This window comes from Theobroma cacao, chromosome 10 (genome assembly GCF_053813885.1).
Source record: "Theobroma cacao isolate CCN51 chromosome 10, ASM5381388v1, whole genome shotgun sequence".
In the NCBI taxonomy this organism is placed as follows: Eukaryota; Viridiplantae; Streptophyta; class Magnoliopsida; order Malvales; family Malvaceae; genus Theobroma; species Theobroma cacao.
The window spans coordinates 22,931,298-22,947,717 of record NC_142648.1 but is presented as its reverse complement, the minus strand read 5'-3'; the positions used below and the strand labels follow the sequence as shown (position 1 = coordinate 22,947,717).

At 33.3% G+C, this 16,420-nt stretch overlaps 1 protein-coding gene across 2 annotated transcripts in view; it reads left to right on the top strand.

The window, feature by feature from the left end:
- LOC18586961 (ARM repeat superfamily protein) overlaps nt 1–15,595 on the top strand; it is a 30,834-nt gene extending 15,239 nt beyond the window's left edge. The window contains exons 16-29 of one of the 2 annotated variants that reach the window (XM_018129453.2): nt 1,894–1,998; nt 2,079–2,180; nt 2,260–2,312; nt 2,432–2,495; nt 2,599–2,733; nt 3,328–3,440; nt 3,526–3,619; nt 4,280–4,499; nt 5,966–6,096; nt 7,377–7,523; nt 7,749–7,877; nt 9,833–9,931; nt 12,471–12,509; nt 14,752–15,595. In XM_018129453.2, the coding sequence (XP_017984942.2) occupies nt 1,894–1,998; nt 2,079–2,180; nt 2,260–2,312; nt 2,432–2,495; nt 2,599–2,733; nt 3,328–3,440; nt 3,526–3,619; nt 4,280–4,499; nt 5,966–6,096; nt 7,377–7,523; nt 7,749–7,877; nt 9,833–9,931; nt 12,471–12,509; nt 14,752–14,889 (1,569 nt within the window). In that variant the 3' untranslated portion in view covers nt 14,890–15,595. Of the gene's footprint in view, nt 1–1,893; nt 1,999–2,075; nt 2,181–2,259; nt 2,313–2,431; nt 2,496–2,598; nt 2,734–3,327; nt 3,441–3,525; nt 3,620–4,279; nt 4,500–5,965; nt 6,097–7,376; nt 7,524–7,748; nt 7,878–9,832; nt 9,932–12,470; nt 12,510–14,751 lie in introns of both variants that reach the window. The other variant, XM_018129452.2, reaches the window with a different exon arrangement.
- Nucleotides 15,596–16,420: the final 825 nt, after the last annotated feature.

The following is a 16,420-nucleotide window of genomic DNA, read 5'->3' as shown; positions in this document are numbered from 1 at the left end:
TTCCTTTTTTTGTAGCAATATAAATGATTTTTATCTGAGGAGGAGTTTGAAGCTGAGAGTAGTTGACGTAAAGGTTTTTATCTTATAGTTAGCAAGTTTATGACTTTGTGTAGAATGACCAGATTGGTGAATTACTATAACAAGGTCTTGAAGGTTAGCAGTTGTTAGAAGAATCTCAAGAGTTGGTTAGCGCTGATTTGCCATCTGTTTTACTGCAAACCATGATTTTCTAACATGCAAGTGATTTGGTTCTAGAGCTGCATTAGCTTACATGCCAGCTTGTAGGATGCCTATTTCATGAGATGATAATCCCTGGTGCTTGTCTAGCCTTGCTCCTATACAGGATTGTTCATCGATGATGTGAGGTTGGCTTGCCACTTACAGAATTACCATCAAATATTGGTTTCCTGACCTTGTTTAGGAAACATATTCAGTTAGTTACTGATTCTGTGGTGTTCTCTAAATCTGATCTAAAAAGTCATTACCAGCCATGCTAAGGGGTGGTGATGAGTGGAAAATGGTCTTTGTGAATGGGTAGGGGTAATGTTTGATCTCTAATGCATCAAGCACGTCTAGGCAAAGTTCTGAAATGAAATTTGGCTGGTAATGCTTAAGGTGTATTTGAGTGGTGTAAGATGCATGTTTAGTGTTTGTCAAGAATAATGGGTTAAGTGGTGTTATCTCACAGTTAATAGTGTTTGTTGTGGCCTTATATTCAACTTGAGCCTCTTCACCTATTGTTGATTGGTTTTAGATTGGATGCCTAGCATGGCACCCCAAGTTGATTTGCTCTGTTTGTTTTTTGTTATTTGTTATTTGTTGTTAGTTGTCAATGTGGTAGGCTTATTTATTTCGGTTGTTAGTATTTGGCCTACATGTGAGAAGTGTTATTACCCACATCAGTTTAATTTGATGATTTGTTGCAGCCTTATTAAGGTTATGCCTTTTCACCTATGGCTAATTGGTTTATGGTGGATGCTTAACAATACGTATAGCTTTTGTATTCTTGGATCTATAATTGCAACTGTTGTGGAGTATAGTGTTAAATTCTAGCATGTTTTAATGTGGGAAGACCTAGGTGCAACATCAAAAGAAAAATATTACTATTATTATCTTATTCTAGAAAATAGGGGGATAATTTGTTTGAAATTTGAAGGATAAGATGTTGCAACCATTTTATTATCTATAGATTGTTGCCTTTTGTTGTGTGAATGGTTAGATTAATAGTAAGGCTCTATTGATGTTGTTGGGATCAAAATGTTTGATTTTCTTCCATGCTTTGATATGCAAGTTCTGTTCATTGAGGAGGTTAAGCTTAATTTGTTGTATGAATGGAAGTGGCATGATTGTTATTGTTGCCTGTGGGTCAATGTTTTCATTGACATGGCAATTTTTTGTTTGTCACCATTGTTTTTAGTTAATATGCTGGAAGTTTATTATTTCAAAATTATATACTGGAAGTTGAAGGGCTGAACATCTGATGACTTAATCCAATGGAAAAGGGGAGGATTATTTTAATCCTATGGGCTAGGATGATAGGTATAGGGTAGGTTTGCACACACCAAATATTGGATGGAATGATAGTATCTAATAAAATCCACTTACCTTATTTTATCCATCCTCCATTATCCTGTGCACCAAATGCACCCTCATTCCTTCCATACTAAACTTGAAAGACTATTACCTACTATTGAACATCTGCTTATCTATTTTCTTGATGGTCCATTAATCATGTTCTCAATCACCCACTTTAATGGGTAGATCCTTTACATGTACTGAACATGTTGTGGCCTTCTCTTGTTATGCATTGAAGCATTATTATTAATCCACGAACAATATTTCTTGAATTTTACAATTTTGTGTCATTGATTCCATGAATTTGGCATTTGGCAGAGGTATGGTGAGTTAAGTAAACAAAGACTTGATCGAGCAATTCTTACCTTCTTTCAGCATTTTCGCAAGTCTTATGTCGGTGATCAAGCAATGCATTCATCTAAGGTAAAAAAAGTTCTTTTTTATTTTTTGTAAAATCTAGTGGTTTGTATGTTAGTTGAGCCTTTCACTTTCTGTTACAGCAGTTATATGCTCGTTTATCTGAGCTGCTTGGACTCCATGATCACCTATTACTGTTAAATGTGATTGTTGGGAAGATAGCTACAAATCTAAAGTGCTACACAGAGGTGAGTGTTTTGTTCTTGCTACGTCTTGGTATTATCATGCCGATGGTCGATACATTAGCTTAATTGTTGTTTATTTCAGAGTGAGGAAGTCATTGATCATACTCTAAGTTTATTCTTGGAGCTGGCATCTGGGTAAGCTTTTCTCAGTTTTTGTCTAATAGAATTAAAGCTGTTTGTTGTTTGGTCTGATAAAAGTCGTGCACTTCCCAATTCAGTAATTTGCTTGTTTGACCAATGAATAATTTCGGCAGATACATGACTGGAAAGTTGCTTCTGAAGCTGGAGACTGTTAAATTTATAATTGCAAATCATACTGTAATTCCACTCACAACATATTTCTTTTTTGTCTAATTGCTTTAATTTGTTTGTTTTACATGAATTCTTGATGATGAAATTATTTCTTGAAACTTTATTTCAGAGAGAGCATTTTCCTTTCCTAGAAGAATATAGATGCTCCCGTAGCAGGACAACTTTCTATTACACCATTGGTTGGTTGATATTCATGGAGGATAGCCCTGTGAAATTCAAGTCTTCAATGGAACCTCTTTTGCAAGTACTCTCTCTCTCTTTTACAAAGTGACATGATAATCCCCTTTACATATGCTTATTGGTACCAATATTTGTTATGATTCGTATCATAACCTTTGAAGGATGAAGTTGGCTGCTTTTTGGGGGATGGGAAATGCAAGTAGTATCTGCTTTAATGGGTTGTCATTTATGCTATAAGGATGTTCGACAGGATGCCTCTGTAATTTCTTTGGAAGCTCTGTGTGCTTTTGTTGAGGTTATGGGTTGTCTTCTTGTTATTTGATTGTTCTAGCTTCATTAGACTTAAATTAGTTAATTGTTATAAGGTATGGGGTAACAGACTTGGAGTTGTCCTTCTGGATTGGTTCATATTGGCTATGTGTTGGGACCTCTTTTTGTTGAAATTTGTATTTCAACTATTTATTAATAAAATTATGCTTGCTTTTCAAAAAAAAAAAAAAAACTGTCAGCATAAAAATTGTTATTGTATGACTTAAAGTGCATAAATGCCAATTCTCTGTTTTTATGGTTTTTAACATGATATTGTTCTGTTGTTTTTCCATTATTTATCTTTTCATTTACACTTTAGTCATTAAAATAATGTTTTGTGGTGCTTCAGGTCTTTCTCAGTCTGGAGTCAACACCTGATTCGGTATTTCGTACTGATGCAGTTAAGTATGCTTTAATTGGATTAATGAGGGATCTTAGAGGTATTGCGATGGCCACAAACAGGTTTGTATTATGTGCAATACGTGAATTCTTCTAAATGTAGGCAATTCCTCAAATAATGTATTTTTTCATTTCTTGAATTCCTTAGTCGTAGAACATATGGTCTTCTATTTGATTGGCTATATCCTGCGCACATGCCACTTATCTTGAAAGGCATTACTCACTGGACTGACACACCAGAGGTACATTCTTAACTCTTGTTATAGCATTAGGGTCTCAACGTAGCAATTTTTGTTTACACATTTATACATTTGGCTCGAAGATCCTTCAATTAAGTTTTTCTTGTTCTAGCAGATGTGTTACCATTAATAGAACAACTTTGCTCTCATATTAGTGAGGCAATGTTGTAGATGACCTAACTACCTTTGCTACTCTTGGCATCTCTGCCAGTTTTTTCTCAGGTGCTGCTATGCTGGATTTGTTATTTGTTGTGGTCTTGTCTTGTTCATCTATTTAGCACTCTATCTTGTTGTACTCTTTTTGTCAGAGAATTCAGAATATTAAAGCTAGGTCTGTCCTGGGCCTTCAAAAAACTTTTCCCACTTATTTTTGATGAGTATTACTTAAGATTGGACTCAGGAAACTATTTTTTGCTTCTATCTTGTGTAATTTGGTTGTTACAGTTGCTCCACCATTGTCTCACCTCATCAATGACCGGACGATATTGTGAACTAGAGTTACTTGTAACTTCTGCATGTCTTTTTCTAGTCTTTGTATTTTTATTTTATTATTTTTACTTTTAGCCATCTTAATATTTATTTATATGTGGTGCATTTGTAGCATTAGTATCAGGCCCATAAACTCTAGTCCTGGGTATGTAATTGTTTCATTTAACACTGCAGGTTACCACCCCATTGTTAAAATTCATGGCTGAGTTTGTCTTGAACAAAGCACAACGCTTGACTTTTGACTCATCGTCTCCTAATGGGATTCTTCTTTTCCGTGAAGTCAGTAAACTACTTGTAGCATATGGGACAAGGATATTATCTTTGCCTAATCCGGCTGATATATATGCCTTCAAGTACAAGGGAATATGGATTTCACTAACTATTCTAGCAAGAGGTCAGAATATGAACCTGCAATTGTTATATTTATTTATTTATTTATTTTTTTGATCAATGAAGACTCCAAACGCTAAATTGAACCAAGGAGTGGCAAACCCTGTGTAAAGCTAATTTTTAGGTCTTGAAGATCAATAAAGTCTAAGGCACTCTTTATTTTGGGTTTAGTTGGAGTACCAGCAATACTTTTCTATATTTACTGTGCACATGTTTCATTAGCTTGGTATTGTTCTTTTATCTTTTTTATATTTTTTTTCTTCCTTATCTTTCTGTGCTTCCACTCTCTTTTGATATAGATGTTCATTAGTGTATACATTTAAATGTTACGATGAGCTAGCTTTTTAAGAAGTTTTGTTGTGTCGAGCATGTAGTGTTGATCTTTTTAGGAAGTTTTGCAGTTCTGAAAGATTTATAAACATGTAATGTCGAGCTGTCCACAGGCTTAGCAACCCACCATCCTAGTAGCCGAGTCCAATATTTGAGCAGGCTCCTGGTAAGAAAATCAGGCTGAAGAGTTTTTGCACTGTGCCTGGACACTAGAATTGAAGTTGTGGCCCAGCTTGAATATATGTTACTTTTATGTATTATATAATTTGTTTCAGCACTTACGTGTACAGTCCCTCATATCACTGTTGCCTTTTTCTCTCTTCAAAGCATATGCACCAGCCTCCAACTACTCCCTTCCTCAAAATCCCCCCTCCCCAAATTAAAACACAAGTCCAGAAGCAGCATGGAATTCCTTTTTTGGTCCTTTTCCTCAAGCATTGCTCAATTTCCTCCTATTTTCTTTTTCCTCTTTCATCTTTTGGTGTAGGGTAACTGTTATTTTTGAGTTTCTGTTTATATCCATTGAACTTTTGAATTTCTTCATAGATTTCATTTCCATTCAAAGCTGAAAGTTTTATAATTGGATTTTGTGTCTTTTTCCATGATGTGCTGATTTTTACTTGTTTTTGCTTTCCTAATTTTCTGGGATTGGGTTTACTAGTTGATACTGAATAAGAAACTAGTTGAAAGAATAGTTTCAAGTGAGAGCTAGAAAAGATGATTAAGGCTAAGATATCCCATATTGCCCAAGACGATTCATTTCTTTGGATCATGCCATCATCTCATTATCCCATACTGTTCATGGTTTCTTAGATTTTTCTAAACTCTTTAAGGTTCTCTACAATGGAAGTGGGATCGATATTAAAACTAGCTTATATGAACATATATAAGAAAAAAAGGCGCTAGAGTATTCTAAAGAAAATTATATAATTTAGGTGCAAAGTTTCCTTTTACTGGTTTTCTGTTATATGATCGTAGTATTTTTTTTTACTAATTACCAACATTAAGTATTCGTTTACTTCAGGAATTTAATTTTGACCTTCTTTTTGGTACCATCAAAATTGTATTTGTTGCTTATTGTGTTTTATTTAAGATTTCAGCAAATCACAAATTAACTTGTCATTTTTTACTAAATGGCAGCTCTTGCTGGAAACTATGTAAACTTTGGTGTGTTTGAACTCTACGGTGATAGAGCACTCTCTGATGCGCTTGATGTTGCGCTAAAGATGACATTGTCAATTCCGTTGGCTGATATATTAGCATTTCGAAAGGTATGCAAGATTTTGAGTGCAATTTCTTCATTTGAGTTTCCACTGCAAACTGTCTTTCACAATTCTATTGTCAGAAGAGTCTGTCTAATCAGTAGTAAATCTTTTGGCAAACTTGCGTTTGAAGAACTTGAACTTTGTGCACTTACTAGTTGAGAAGTCAAATATTTTCTATATATTGATTCATTAAGGATCTCAATTAAAAAAAAGTGTGACTAAGGTAATTTTGCTGGTAGACTTGGTTGATGTTTACATTTCTGTGGATTCTCTTATATATTTGTATATGCACGAGCATGTGTGTATCAATGTAGCATCAACAAGTCACCAAATTTGAGGAGCAGAAACAAATAATGTTTATGAAAGGAGGATAGCTAAAATATTAATCATCCTTCAGCCAACAGTATGATGTAAATGCTCCAACAACTGATGCACTACCATCATTTTCAGATTCAACCACTTCTTTTGTACTTTTTCACCTAAAAGGACTTTTTTGGTCCTTCTTTATGATGTTGTCACCCTTCAAATTTTTTTCTCTAATTTTTCATAGTGTTTATTCAATCTTTTTGTATCATTCGCTTTGTCTGCCGTCCTCTCTACTATCCATTCCCAAAACAATTTAGATTTAAAGTTCTCAATTTTTTAGGCTCAATCTTTTCATTGAAATTTTAAAAACTGTAAATCTCTCAATAATAGACATTTCTCTTTGTTCCTCCTCTTATCCATCTACTCTTCTATGTGTCTCTCTCACTAATAAATTTGGATGTCCAAACTTAGATTTAGTTGGTTTTCTTTTCCTTTTGTTTTTGCAATTTTCTCACTTAGAAAAAATGATGAATCAAATCATGGTTTCACTTATATCTTTTTACATTACCTTCAATTTGTAGATTTTTTTTTCTTTTCTTAAATTCCAATGCTAGTTAATTTGAACTTTGAAATGGATTGTTGTTTTAATAGTAAACTTTAGCCACTGGTTTATTGTGAGGTGTGAGAATGGTAGATGGGAAGAGGAAGAGATTTTTTAAGGGAAAATACATGCATTAGACAGTGAAAAGAAAGTTGAGAACTGATTGATGATTAGAAAAGAAAAAGGAAAAGAACAAACATTGCTTTTGTAAGCAAGCACCCAAAATAAAAATGATGAAGATCTAATAGTGGATCAGCCTGTTATGTAAAAATCTACTGAGGCACGATTAGCGCTTCTTTATCGTCCTGTTATGTAAATGTCTTGAACTATTTTACTAGAATGAATGGCAATATCATATTGTTTACATATTCTTTTGCAGCTAACGAGGGCCTATTTCTCATTCTTAGAGGTTCTATTCAACAGCCACATTAGTTTTATATTGAATTTGGATGCTGCAACGTTTATGCATATTGTTGGTTCCCTTGAATCTGGTCTAAAAGGCCTGGATACAAATATCTCATCACAGGTTTGTATCTTGCTGTGAATTCTGTGGATCTTTACCTGCTCTTCTTTTATTGCTAGAACTGTTTATTTTTATTTTTCAAGCTGTTTCATGATCACAAAACTAGAATTTAACTGAGTTCTTTATTGAAATTTTACATCTGATGTCCCTAACCACCTTCCTTTCCCCAGCCTTTATACCACATATATATTTAAAACTCAATCTCAGAGTCTAAACATTTTGTTTCAGTGTGCATCTGCTGTTGATAATTTGGCTGCTTTCTACTTCAACAACATCACTATGGGGGAGGCACCCACTTCACCAGCTGCTGTCAAACTTGCCCAGCATATTGCAGACTGTCCTAGTTTGTTTCCACAAGTAAGTGATGGAGTTCCTAATATATTATGTTTCCTCATTATTATTTGCACTTAGTGTTAAGAAGTACATGTGTTGTGTGTTTTGGTTTGTTTCATTCTCCTCTCTATGTTCTCTATACACTCTTAATACATCTTATTGTTTTGGTGCATAATACCACACAACTCAAACACAAAAATCTTCTGCACATTTTGTCCCATTCGATTGCTTAGCTTATTTTTTACAGCATGATTTTTCTTCCACTGTTATCTTATTCATGTGCTATTTAAGAGCTTGATGTATCATGTAAAGTTGGCTCCAGTACATTATACAGAGTCATATTGTTTCAGAACTTTTTCAAGTCTATCTTGTGAAATATGTTGTATCGCATTGCATCCTATGAAATATTTATGTATCTACCATAACATACATAATGTGAGATTGACTTGCAGTAACACAAATGCTTTGTAAGCCCATAATCATGTGGACTCAAGTCTATTAATGAAGACTATAAATTTGTAAATAAAGTACTATGAACTCTTGAAATTATAATGTATTTAGTTATCAATTTAATAAGTAAATCTTATAAAAAAGCTACTTAAGTATGATCAGTCCACTAAATCTTTTTCAGTGCTAGGTCTACTGTATGAAGTTCTGTAAATAAAATATAGATTTTCGTAAACGAAACCTGTGAACCTAATATCTGTTATTAAGATAATTTTTTTTATTTCTTACTGCGGATAAGTGCTATTTTTGTGACAGATTAAACCGTGAATTATTTTTATAATAAAGATTTTGATAAGTATTTGAATTATTCTATTTTTTTTAATTTTTGAGAATGCTATGTGAAGAGATTTAATTTACTTCTGATTTAAGGTAACATTCAGCAAATATCAGTATGTACATGTACAAAAAAGGTTGCTTAAAATGCCATCTCTCTCTCTCTCTCAGCATTGTTTGATTGCTTTATAGATTTTGTGAGTATTTTCTATGTTGGTATTTATCTTCAATTTCAAATGTATATGAGAAGAAAAGTCTTTTTTGTGAGTTATATATATATTTGCTTGTTTATTTATTTTTTCTTATAAAAAGCCTATTTTCCCTTTTCCATTCCCTCTACCAAGCAAAATGTTAGTCTTTGACATATGTGAATTTCAGATGATAGTCAAATAGGGATTTGAATCAAATACTTGAATCACCATATGGAGGTCATACATACAAGCTACACCATTGTTTTGATGAGAAATGATTTTAGAAAATTAAAATATAGAAATGTGACATATCCTAAACTAGAAAAAGGATGTATTTGAATAAAATATTTACCTTTATTAAATTGAATGAAAGCGCAAATTCATCATTCTTAGTTGTGTGATTATGCATGTTACCAAATTGCCTAGAAGAATTATAGTCTTGGCCATATCTGGTCAAGAAAAGAAGAAAGAAACAGGGTATGTGAAATACCGGGTGAACAATGTGTTCAGAATTCACCTAAGATGTGTTCAGAATTTACCTAAGATGACCTCAAATTCAAGATACTATGCTTGATGGACTTGAAGTATGATGTTAAAAACCTATTTTGCTTTGGAATTTGGTGAGTCTTTTATGCACCAAAATGTACATGTTCATTTCTGGTTGTCTACAAATAAATAAGTTAAAAGGCCCTCTCTTCATGCGCTTAGATTGTGCTATGCATGCCTAATCTAGGTCGTGAAATCAGTAATGTTGGTAACTTGCTAATATAATCAAGAAATAATGGCCTTTCCTTTTCATGTAATATTAAGAGATTAACTCCTACTTTACATAGCACATAATGTTAGCCATAATTAATATTTGAAAGTTGAACTTTAAAGGCTAACATCAGTTACTGTTATAAGGCATCAATCCTGCATTGTGGTTTGAACCATTAATATTCGTGATGGCTTCTTTCCCTATCTTTTGTTTTTTAGACAGTCCAATTACATTCTGTTCTTTCATTACAGATATTAAAGACCCTATTCGAGATAGTTTTATTTGAGGATTGTGGCAACCAATGGAGTCTTAGCAGGCCTATGTTGAGCTTAGTTCTTATCAGTGAGCAGGTGATGATTTGCTGATACTTCCTTTAACTTATCTGCTAAATCCTCTTTTAAGTTTATGTCCAACAGATGATTGATTTTTTTTCACAATTATATACTTATGGAACATTTTTAGAAATTTGTATAGTGAAGATTGGTAAGGAAACATGAATAAAATGTGTTAGCATTATCATTCTGTATGACTCAAATCCTTGGTCCTGTCTGTAAAATTATAGCATTATTAATGTGAAAAATAAGGATAGAAAACATTGTCATGCACGGTGTTTCTATAAGCGGATCAGGATGAGAATCTGTTTGAATGGTTCGATTTAGCTGTTTAATCTTTAGGATGTCAACATAAATTACCTTACAACTTCTCATGCCTTAACAGCTCACCTTTAATTATATCAATAACAAATGTGGTGTTAGTGCTTCCAGCTGCCTCCATTATGTGTTAGTGCTTCCAGCTGCCTCCATTTGATCAATTTCTTGTTCATTTCATTTTTTTTCCATGATAATTCAAACCTTTGAAGATTTTAGAGCAGGCTCAACATTGCTACGCCAAACTTTTGTTCCTTTTTCGTTCTTTTCTCATTTCTTTTTGTAATTCCATTTAGCTAGTTTTTTTCTTATATTTTTTTTGTTTTTCTTTTAATTCATTTTCTTCTCATCACTTCCAACTGTGTTTCTCTCTTCCTCTCTCTCAGTTTCTTCCTCCATTTATATCATTGCCCAAGCCAGCAGCTTAGCACAGATCTTGGTATGAAATTTTTTTATACCAAATCTGCTATGAAAACTTTTGACAGATCTGTTATGAAATTTTGTAGATCTGATTTTTTATATCCCATATTCGATTTTTTTTTTAAATAGTTGGATCATAAAAATATAAGATATGATTTGATTTTTGATAGCTTTTACTTGTCTCTAACAACTATTTTTGCCAAGTCAACAAGTTGCCGGCTTCTCTGGTTTTTGACTAATTTGCATTGCATGCCACTTGATGTACATGTCTGGACTGGAGAGGCTAATGGTCTGCGGTTGAACCAGTTCAACCATATGGCCCGGTTCGTTTATGACAAAACTGGCCATGGGCCATGTAAAGGCAACCATGCTTTTAGTTATCATTAAGCCTTATCAGGTTTGATATATGGTGTGGTTTACACATCAAGATGTGGTTTTTATTATCACTTTATGCTAGAATTTTGGGATAGAAGAACGTTGTCATTTTAATTACCATATGACTTAGATCCTTCTTGTTGTCTGTAAAACTCTCATATCATTAACGTTATCATATATATATATTGGAGATGAGAGAGTTGTAGATTGAGACGGGTTCTTATAGAAACTTATGGTAGAATTTATAGTTTGACCTGCTGCTTTCTATCATAAATAAGTATATTTTCCTTTCCCCCCCCCAACACCCCTTGCTTGCTCACCTTTTCTCTTACTTTTATTGCATGTCACAAGGGTAGCTAGATATATTTAAAATTGGAAGGGCAGCATAAATAAAGGCATTTGCCATGGCCTTCAACAAGAAAGAAGCTGCAGAAGGATGTTATAGGATTAGGTGCTAGGTGATTTTTAGATGGCGTTTGTCTGTGGCACCTAGGTGCTCACCCTGATTGACTTGAAAGGCTCTAATTGCAACCCCTTGCTATGCTATGGATAGTTCATGTATGACACCAGCAGAAACTATGACTTTTTATTACCAAACTAAGATGTGCTATTTATCCACCCCCCCCCCCCCCCCCCATCAAACAACGGAAAAAAGGACGTGCTTATGCTATAAATATCACATAGAATTTTATAGTTGGTTTCTAAGATATTTACTTCAGTTGATCTCATCTCCTCACAAGTGACTGCCCTTTTTAGCATGTAGTACCTTGGCCTAGAAAGCATTTGACTACTATGATAATCTAGATTTTATTCCCTATTTTGGTCTTTGCAATCCTCTTCATGTTTCTTCTCTTTCAGTGCTTCTTCTCCCTTTTTTGTTGTTAGTTTATTTTAAAGACGGAAAAAAGGAGGCCAGCAAGTTCTGCTCCACATCATGGTCCCCTTTTTTCATGGTTCTTTTCTAAGTTTATTTTTGTATGATCCTGTCCCTCCCTCCTCCAGAGTCTTCAACCAATAAAATTCTGTTTGGCTGCAATATTTTGCTTAATTGTTATTTGAATCTGTTGCTCTGCTTGTCTCCCTCTCTCAGTGCTATTTAATCCATCATTTTTTCTTTGTACTTTATTTTTAAGACTGAATTATAATATTGGGCATGAATCAGTTTGATATTTTGTCTTCATCTATAATAGTATGATTTCAAATTATTGAGTTTTCTCTTTTCCACACTGTTGTTAACCTATGCCCATCTGTTATTCCTTTCCTTCTGCAAGTACTCTGTAGCCGCAATGTCGTATTATATGGTTCTGTTATGTGCTTGCTGATACTTAAAAACCAATCAAAATCTCAACTGAATTTGGAGTTGATCACTTCTCGTTGAACTTTTAGAATTTTAACACTCATGCAAACTTTCTTAAATATTTAGTTGACAACTGCTACTGCTCTGCAGATATTTGCTGATCTGAAAGCTCAAATTTTGGGTTCACAGGTGAGTTTTTTGGACATTATTTTCTACATGTTTTTCTGTCCTTCTAGTGTTGTAAGGACTAAATGTGTAAACAGAATTGCAAAGATAGTTTGTTTTTGCTCACCATTGGATGAGCAACATATTTTCTTAATGCTGTTTCAAGACATTTTCTGCTTACACGTAGTTGTTGCTACAAATTTCATATGTGTTAACGAAATTTTGAAGATAGGTTTGTTTCCTTAGCATTGGATCAGCAACATAGTATTAGCCAAAGTCATACCCTTTTTTCATTAAAGCTGCTACATGTAAGAACATGTTGACATTCTATGGCTGATGCTCAGTGGCTATGGCTTCCTTGCTACTTGCCAATTAAATATTTCCTCAGCTTAATTGTTTAGTCAATTCGAGGAAATTGTATTTGTAATGAAGATCAGCGTTACCATTAAAACAATATGATTCCCTTTACATAATACCTGGACAATTTTCATATAACTTAATATAAAATGATGGAAAGGTTTTACATTAGATAGCTTCTAAGTTTTTAGGCATTTTGATTCAAATGAACTGTCTTAGGATCAAAATTGATAGTCTCCAAACATCAGATTATGAAGGATCAATGACAGTGTAAACCAAGCCTTAGATAAAAAGGCTACTAGTCAAAACCACATGCAGCAAACTGGAAACAATCCTAGTTCAAGTTGGACTTTGACAACAAATACATATGAACAAACTTTGACTTTGGGGCAGAGGTGGTGGCAGGGGCCGTTGCTCCCCAAAGCTGCCTTTAGCCATATGTATCTTTTCACCCAAAAATTGGTAAAATCTTATTCGGCCCACTGAGAATTTATTGGCCCCCTCCCCCTCCCCTTTAGGAAATTTCACAATGAAATGGTAAATTTGGCAAGTTGTTAACATTTTTGCTTTTGGATTCAATCAGTAATTTGATTTTCTTTCCTTTTTCAATAGAAAATTTACCCCCTTTTTATATAATTATTATTCGTTAAACTTTTTTAGTTTCTTAAAATGATATTATCTTTTGAATTAATCAAACAAGCATGTTGACATTAATTATATGTGAAATTATTGCCTTTTATGTAGACAAAAAAATACAATTAAAAAAGCTAAACTAATTAGTATATAAGTATATATGTTGTGTACATTAAATCAATTGTACATTATAGCTTTTCGTTTTTTAATTTTCTGTCGGGCTTCTCTTTTTTTAAATTCAACGTTTTTTAAGGTTGTGAAACTTCCATTCTTTATTTTTTTTGAAAAAAGTTAGTAATTAGACTAATTTTATTTAATCTTTTATATATCCAATAATTTCACTTAACCGTGAAAAGAAATTTTTAAATTTTCATGTTCATTATCCTTATCATTTTATTCAACTTTAATATTCCTTTTATTAGATATTTTTCATCAATTCATCCTTATTCCCCCCGCGCCTATGCTTCGACCTTGCATAACATTAGAACCATGCTTGGAATGGCTTTTAAGGACCCTTCTGGAGTAGCATCTTTCATGGATGAAACCTGAATGGGTCATAGATACTTTAAACTTTAGAGTTTTCCTTATTCTAAATTTTCTCGCTCAATGTCTTAGATTGAGGTCAAAATTAAAAATTAGGAAACAGAAAGGGATGCTAGTAACTTTTCCACTGCTATGAAGCCAGGGTACAGTTACTTTTCAGTGTGTCGACTAAACCTTAAAGTTTATATGGATCTTTCATAATTGTTGTGTATGAAGTGGCGTATCCTTTAAAAATCAGTGCTATTGCAGAAAGTTGCAGTTGTGGTTGCATCAATTTATAATTTTTGACAAACACATGAATTTTGATTGTGATCTATTATTTTAGACGTGAACAATTACTATTAGAAATTCTGACATACCGAAAATTACTCAAATCCTCTTAACAGAGAGGACAGAGGTTGCTACTACTGTTGGTGGCACTGTTATTATGCTGTGCAATTTTTGTGATGTTTGTTTTTATTAAATTATGCTGTATGAATCTTTTGTGAAGAGGGAATTGATGCTGTCTGGACTTCAAGTTGTACTTATTAGAATTTTACTTTTGTCTGCAATACTCTTTTAACCGTCGGTTTCATGTTGTGAATGGCCACAATATTTAGTTCTAGTGATGATTTTAGCTTAGGACTAATAAATTTCCTCGGTTCCTCTCTGTCTCTCTATTACTATCTTCACTTTCACCTATCTTACTCCTTTCCTTTAGTGTCCATCATATGACACGTGCATCATTTTGCAGCCCGTGGATCAACATCAGAGGCTATCCATTTGTTTTGACAAACTTATGACAGATGTTACTCGAAGCTTAGATTCAAAGAACAGAGACAAGTTCACCCAGAATCTAACCGTATTCAGACATGAATTTCGTGTGAAGTAGCTCAAATAATGTGCATTCATTACATTTTTGAGCAACTTTTTTCCTGCAAAAGATGTGCATCTGGTGAAACTCTTGGCTTGTCATCATGGATAGTTTGAAAGTGGGAGCCAAGCATCTTTTTGCTGCAGTGTGTTGGTTTTTTTTTTGCCTGAACTAAAAAGAGCAGATTCTTTCTGAAGTCGGTGCAAAAGTTCTGTGTGAAACAGTTACGATGGTATTGTATAGTTTCCTATACCAGAAGCATTTTGGAATGTTACAAAGGATTGCCAAGGTGCATAAAGCTTGTAGCAAGTCTGACGTATGGTTGGGTAATGGCGATTTTCATTTAGTAGATCAATTCTTTTATAGCATATATTGTAAATCGTGGGGGTTTATGTTTCAGAGATGGATCATATTTGCGGTACCCCAAAAAAGAGGTGAGGAAAGGAAAATAACTCTAGTACTAGTATGAAGTTTGATGTTCTTTGTACATTAACATCCACATTCTTTTGTCCTTTTTGATAGCATAAAGAAGGAAAGCAAAATTGGGTTAAGTTTGGAAGTGTTTTTTTCTGGTTGGGTTGTGGTAGCCCTGAACCATTTTTGCAGCATATCTCAGTTTGTATGCACATTATTCACCTGCAATGTGATATTTTATGCTTGGCTGTTGGAGCAGAATGGAAAGGGAATTTCCCCCGACAGCATGGGGCAAATTTTTGTTTTGTAAGGTAATTTTTCGTGGATTAATATTTGATACATTGACAGTGTATAATTTCTATATACAGTAAGCCATTAAATTCTGACACCTCATAAATAGGTATTGTTTTGAAAGAAATAAAAGGTTGATAAGGACTCAAAACGGTATCAGGTTTTAATATCAACTTTTTATTTCTTTCAAAATACCTCATTAATAAGGTGTTAAGATTTAGTGACTTGATAGTGTATAGAAGCTATATAGTGGGTGCATCAAAATTTTACCATTTTTCATCCATCAGGAGCCTATTTGGTAAGCCTAATTCTGTTATTTTCTTCATTGTTGGAGTGTCCAAATGGCAAGTAGCTCCCTCTCTCTCATTCATTGTATACTATTGTTGTTTTCCTTTTCAAATATTTTTGTTACTATATACTTCTTGTTGGGTGGATTCCGATGGTATATGTACTTTTCTTAGAATAATGTCGTTTTTGGCTATTTTCGTCTGATTGATTATGCATTTGTTTTTTATTTTTATTTTTTATTCATTTTATTTGATATAATATTTAAAATAATTTTTGAGTTATTTAGAAAATTTTAAATAAATTTATTTTTTATAAAGTTTAATTAAAATTTTTAATTTTATTTTGAGTTAAATATGTTTTTATTATTAACAGTTGATTAATTGTCATTAGTTAAATTTATTATTTTTATGTTGTAACGTTCATGTGACAAGTTAATTTATTTTAATAGATAGTGATGTGGCATGATAATATAGTCATATATGGTCGTCTTATATTCTGTTATAATTAATTAGCATATGGCATTAAAATGGCACTTGATGTGAATACTAATTAATTA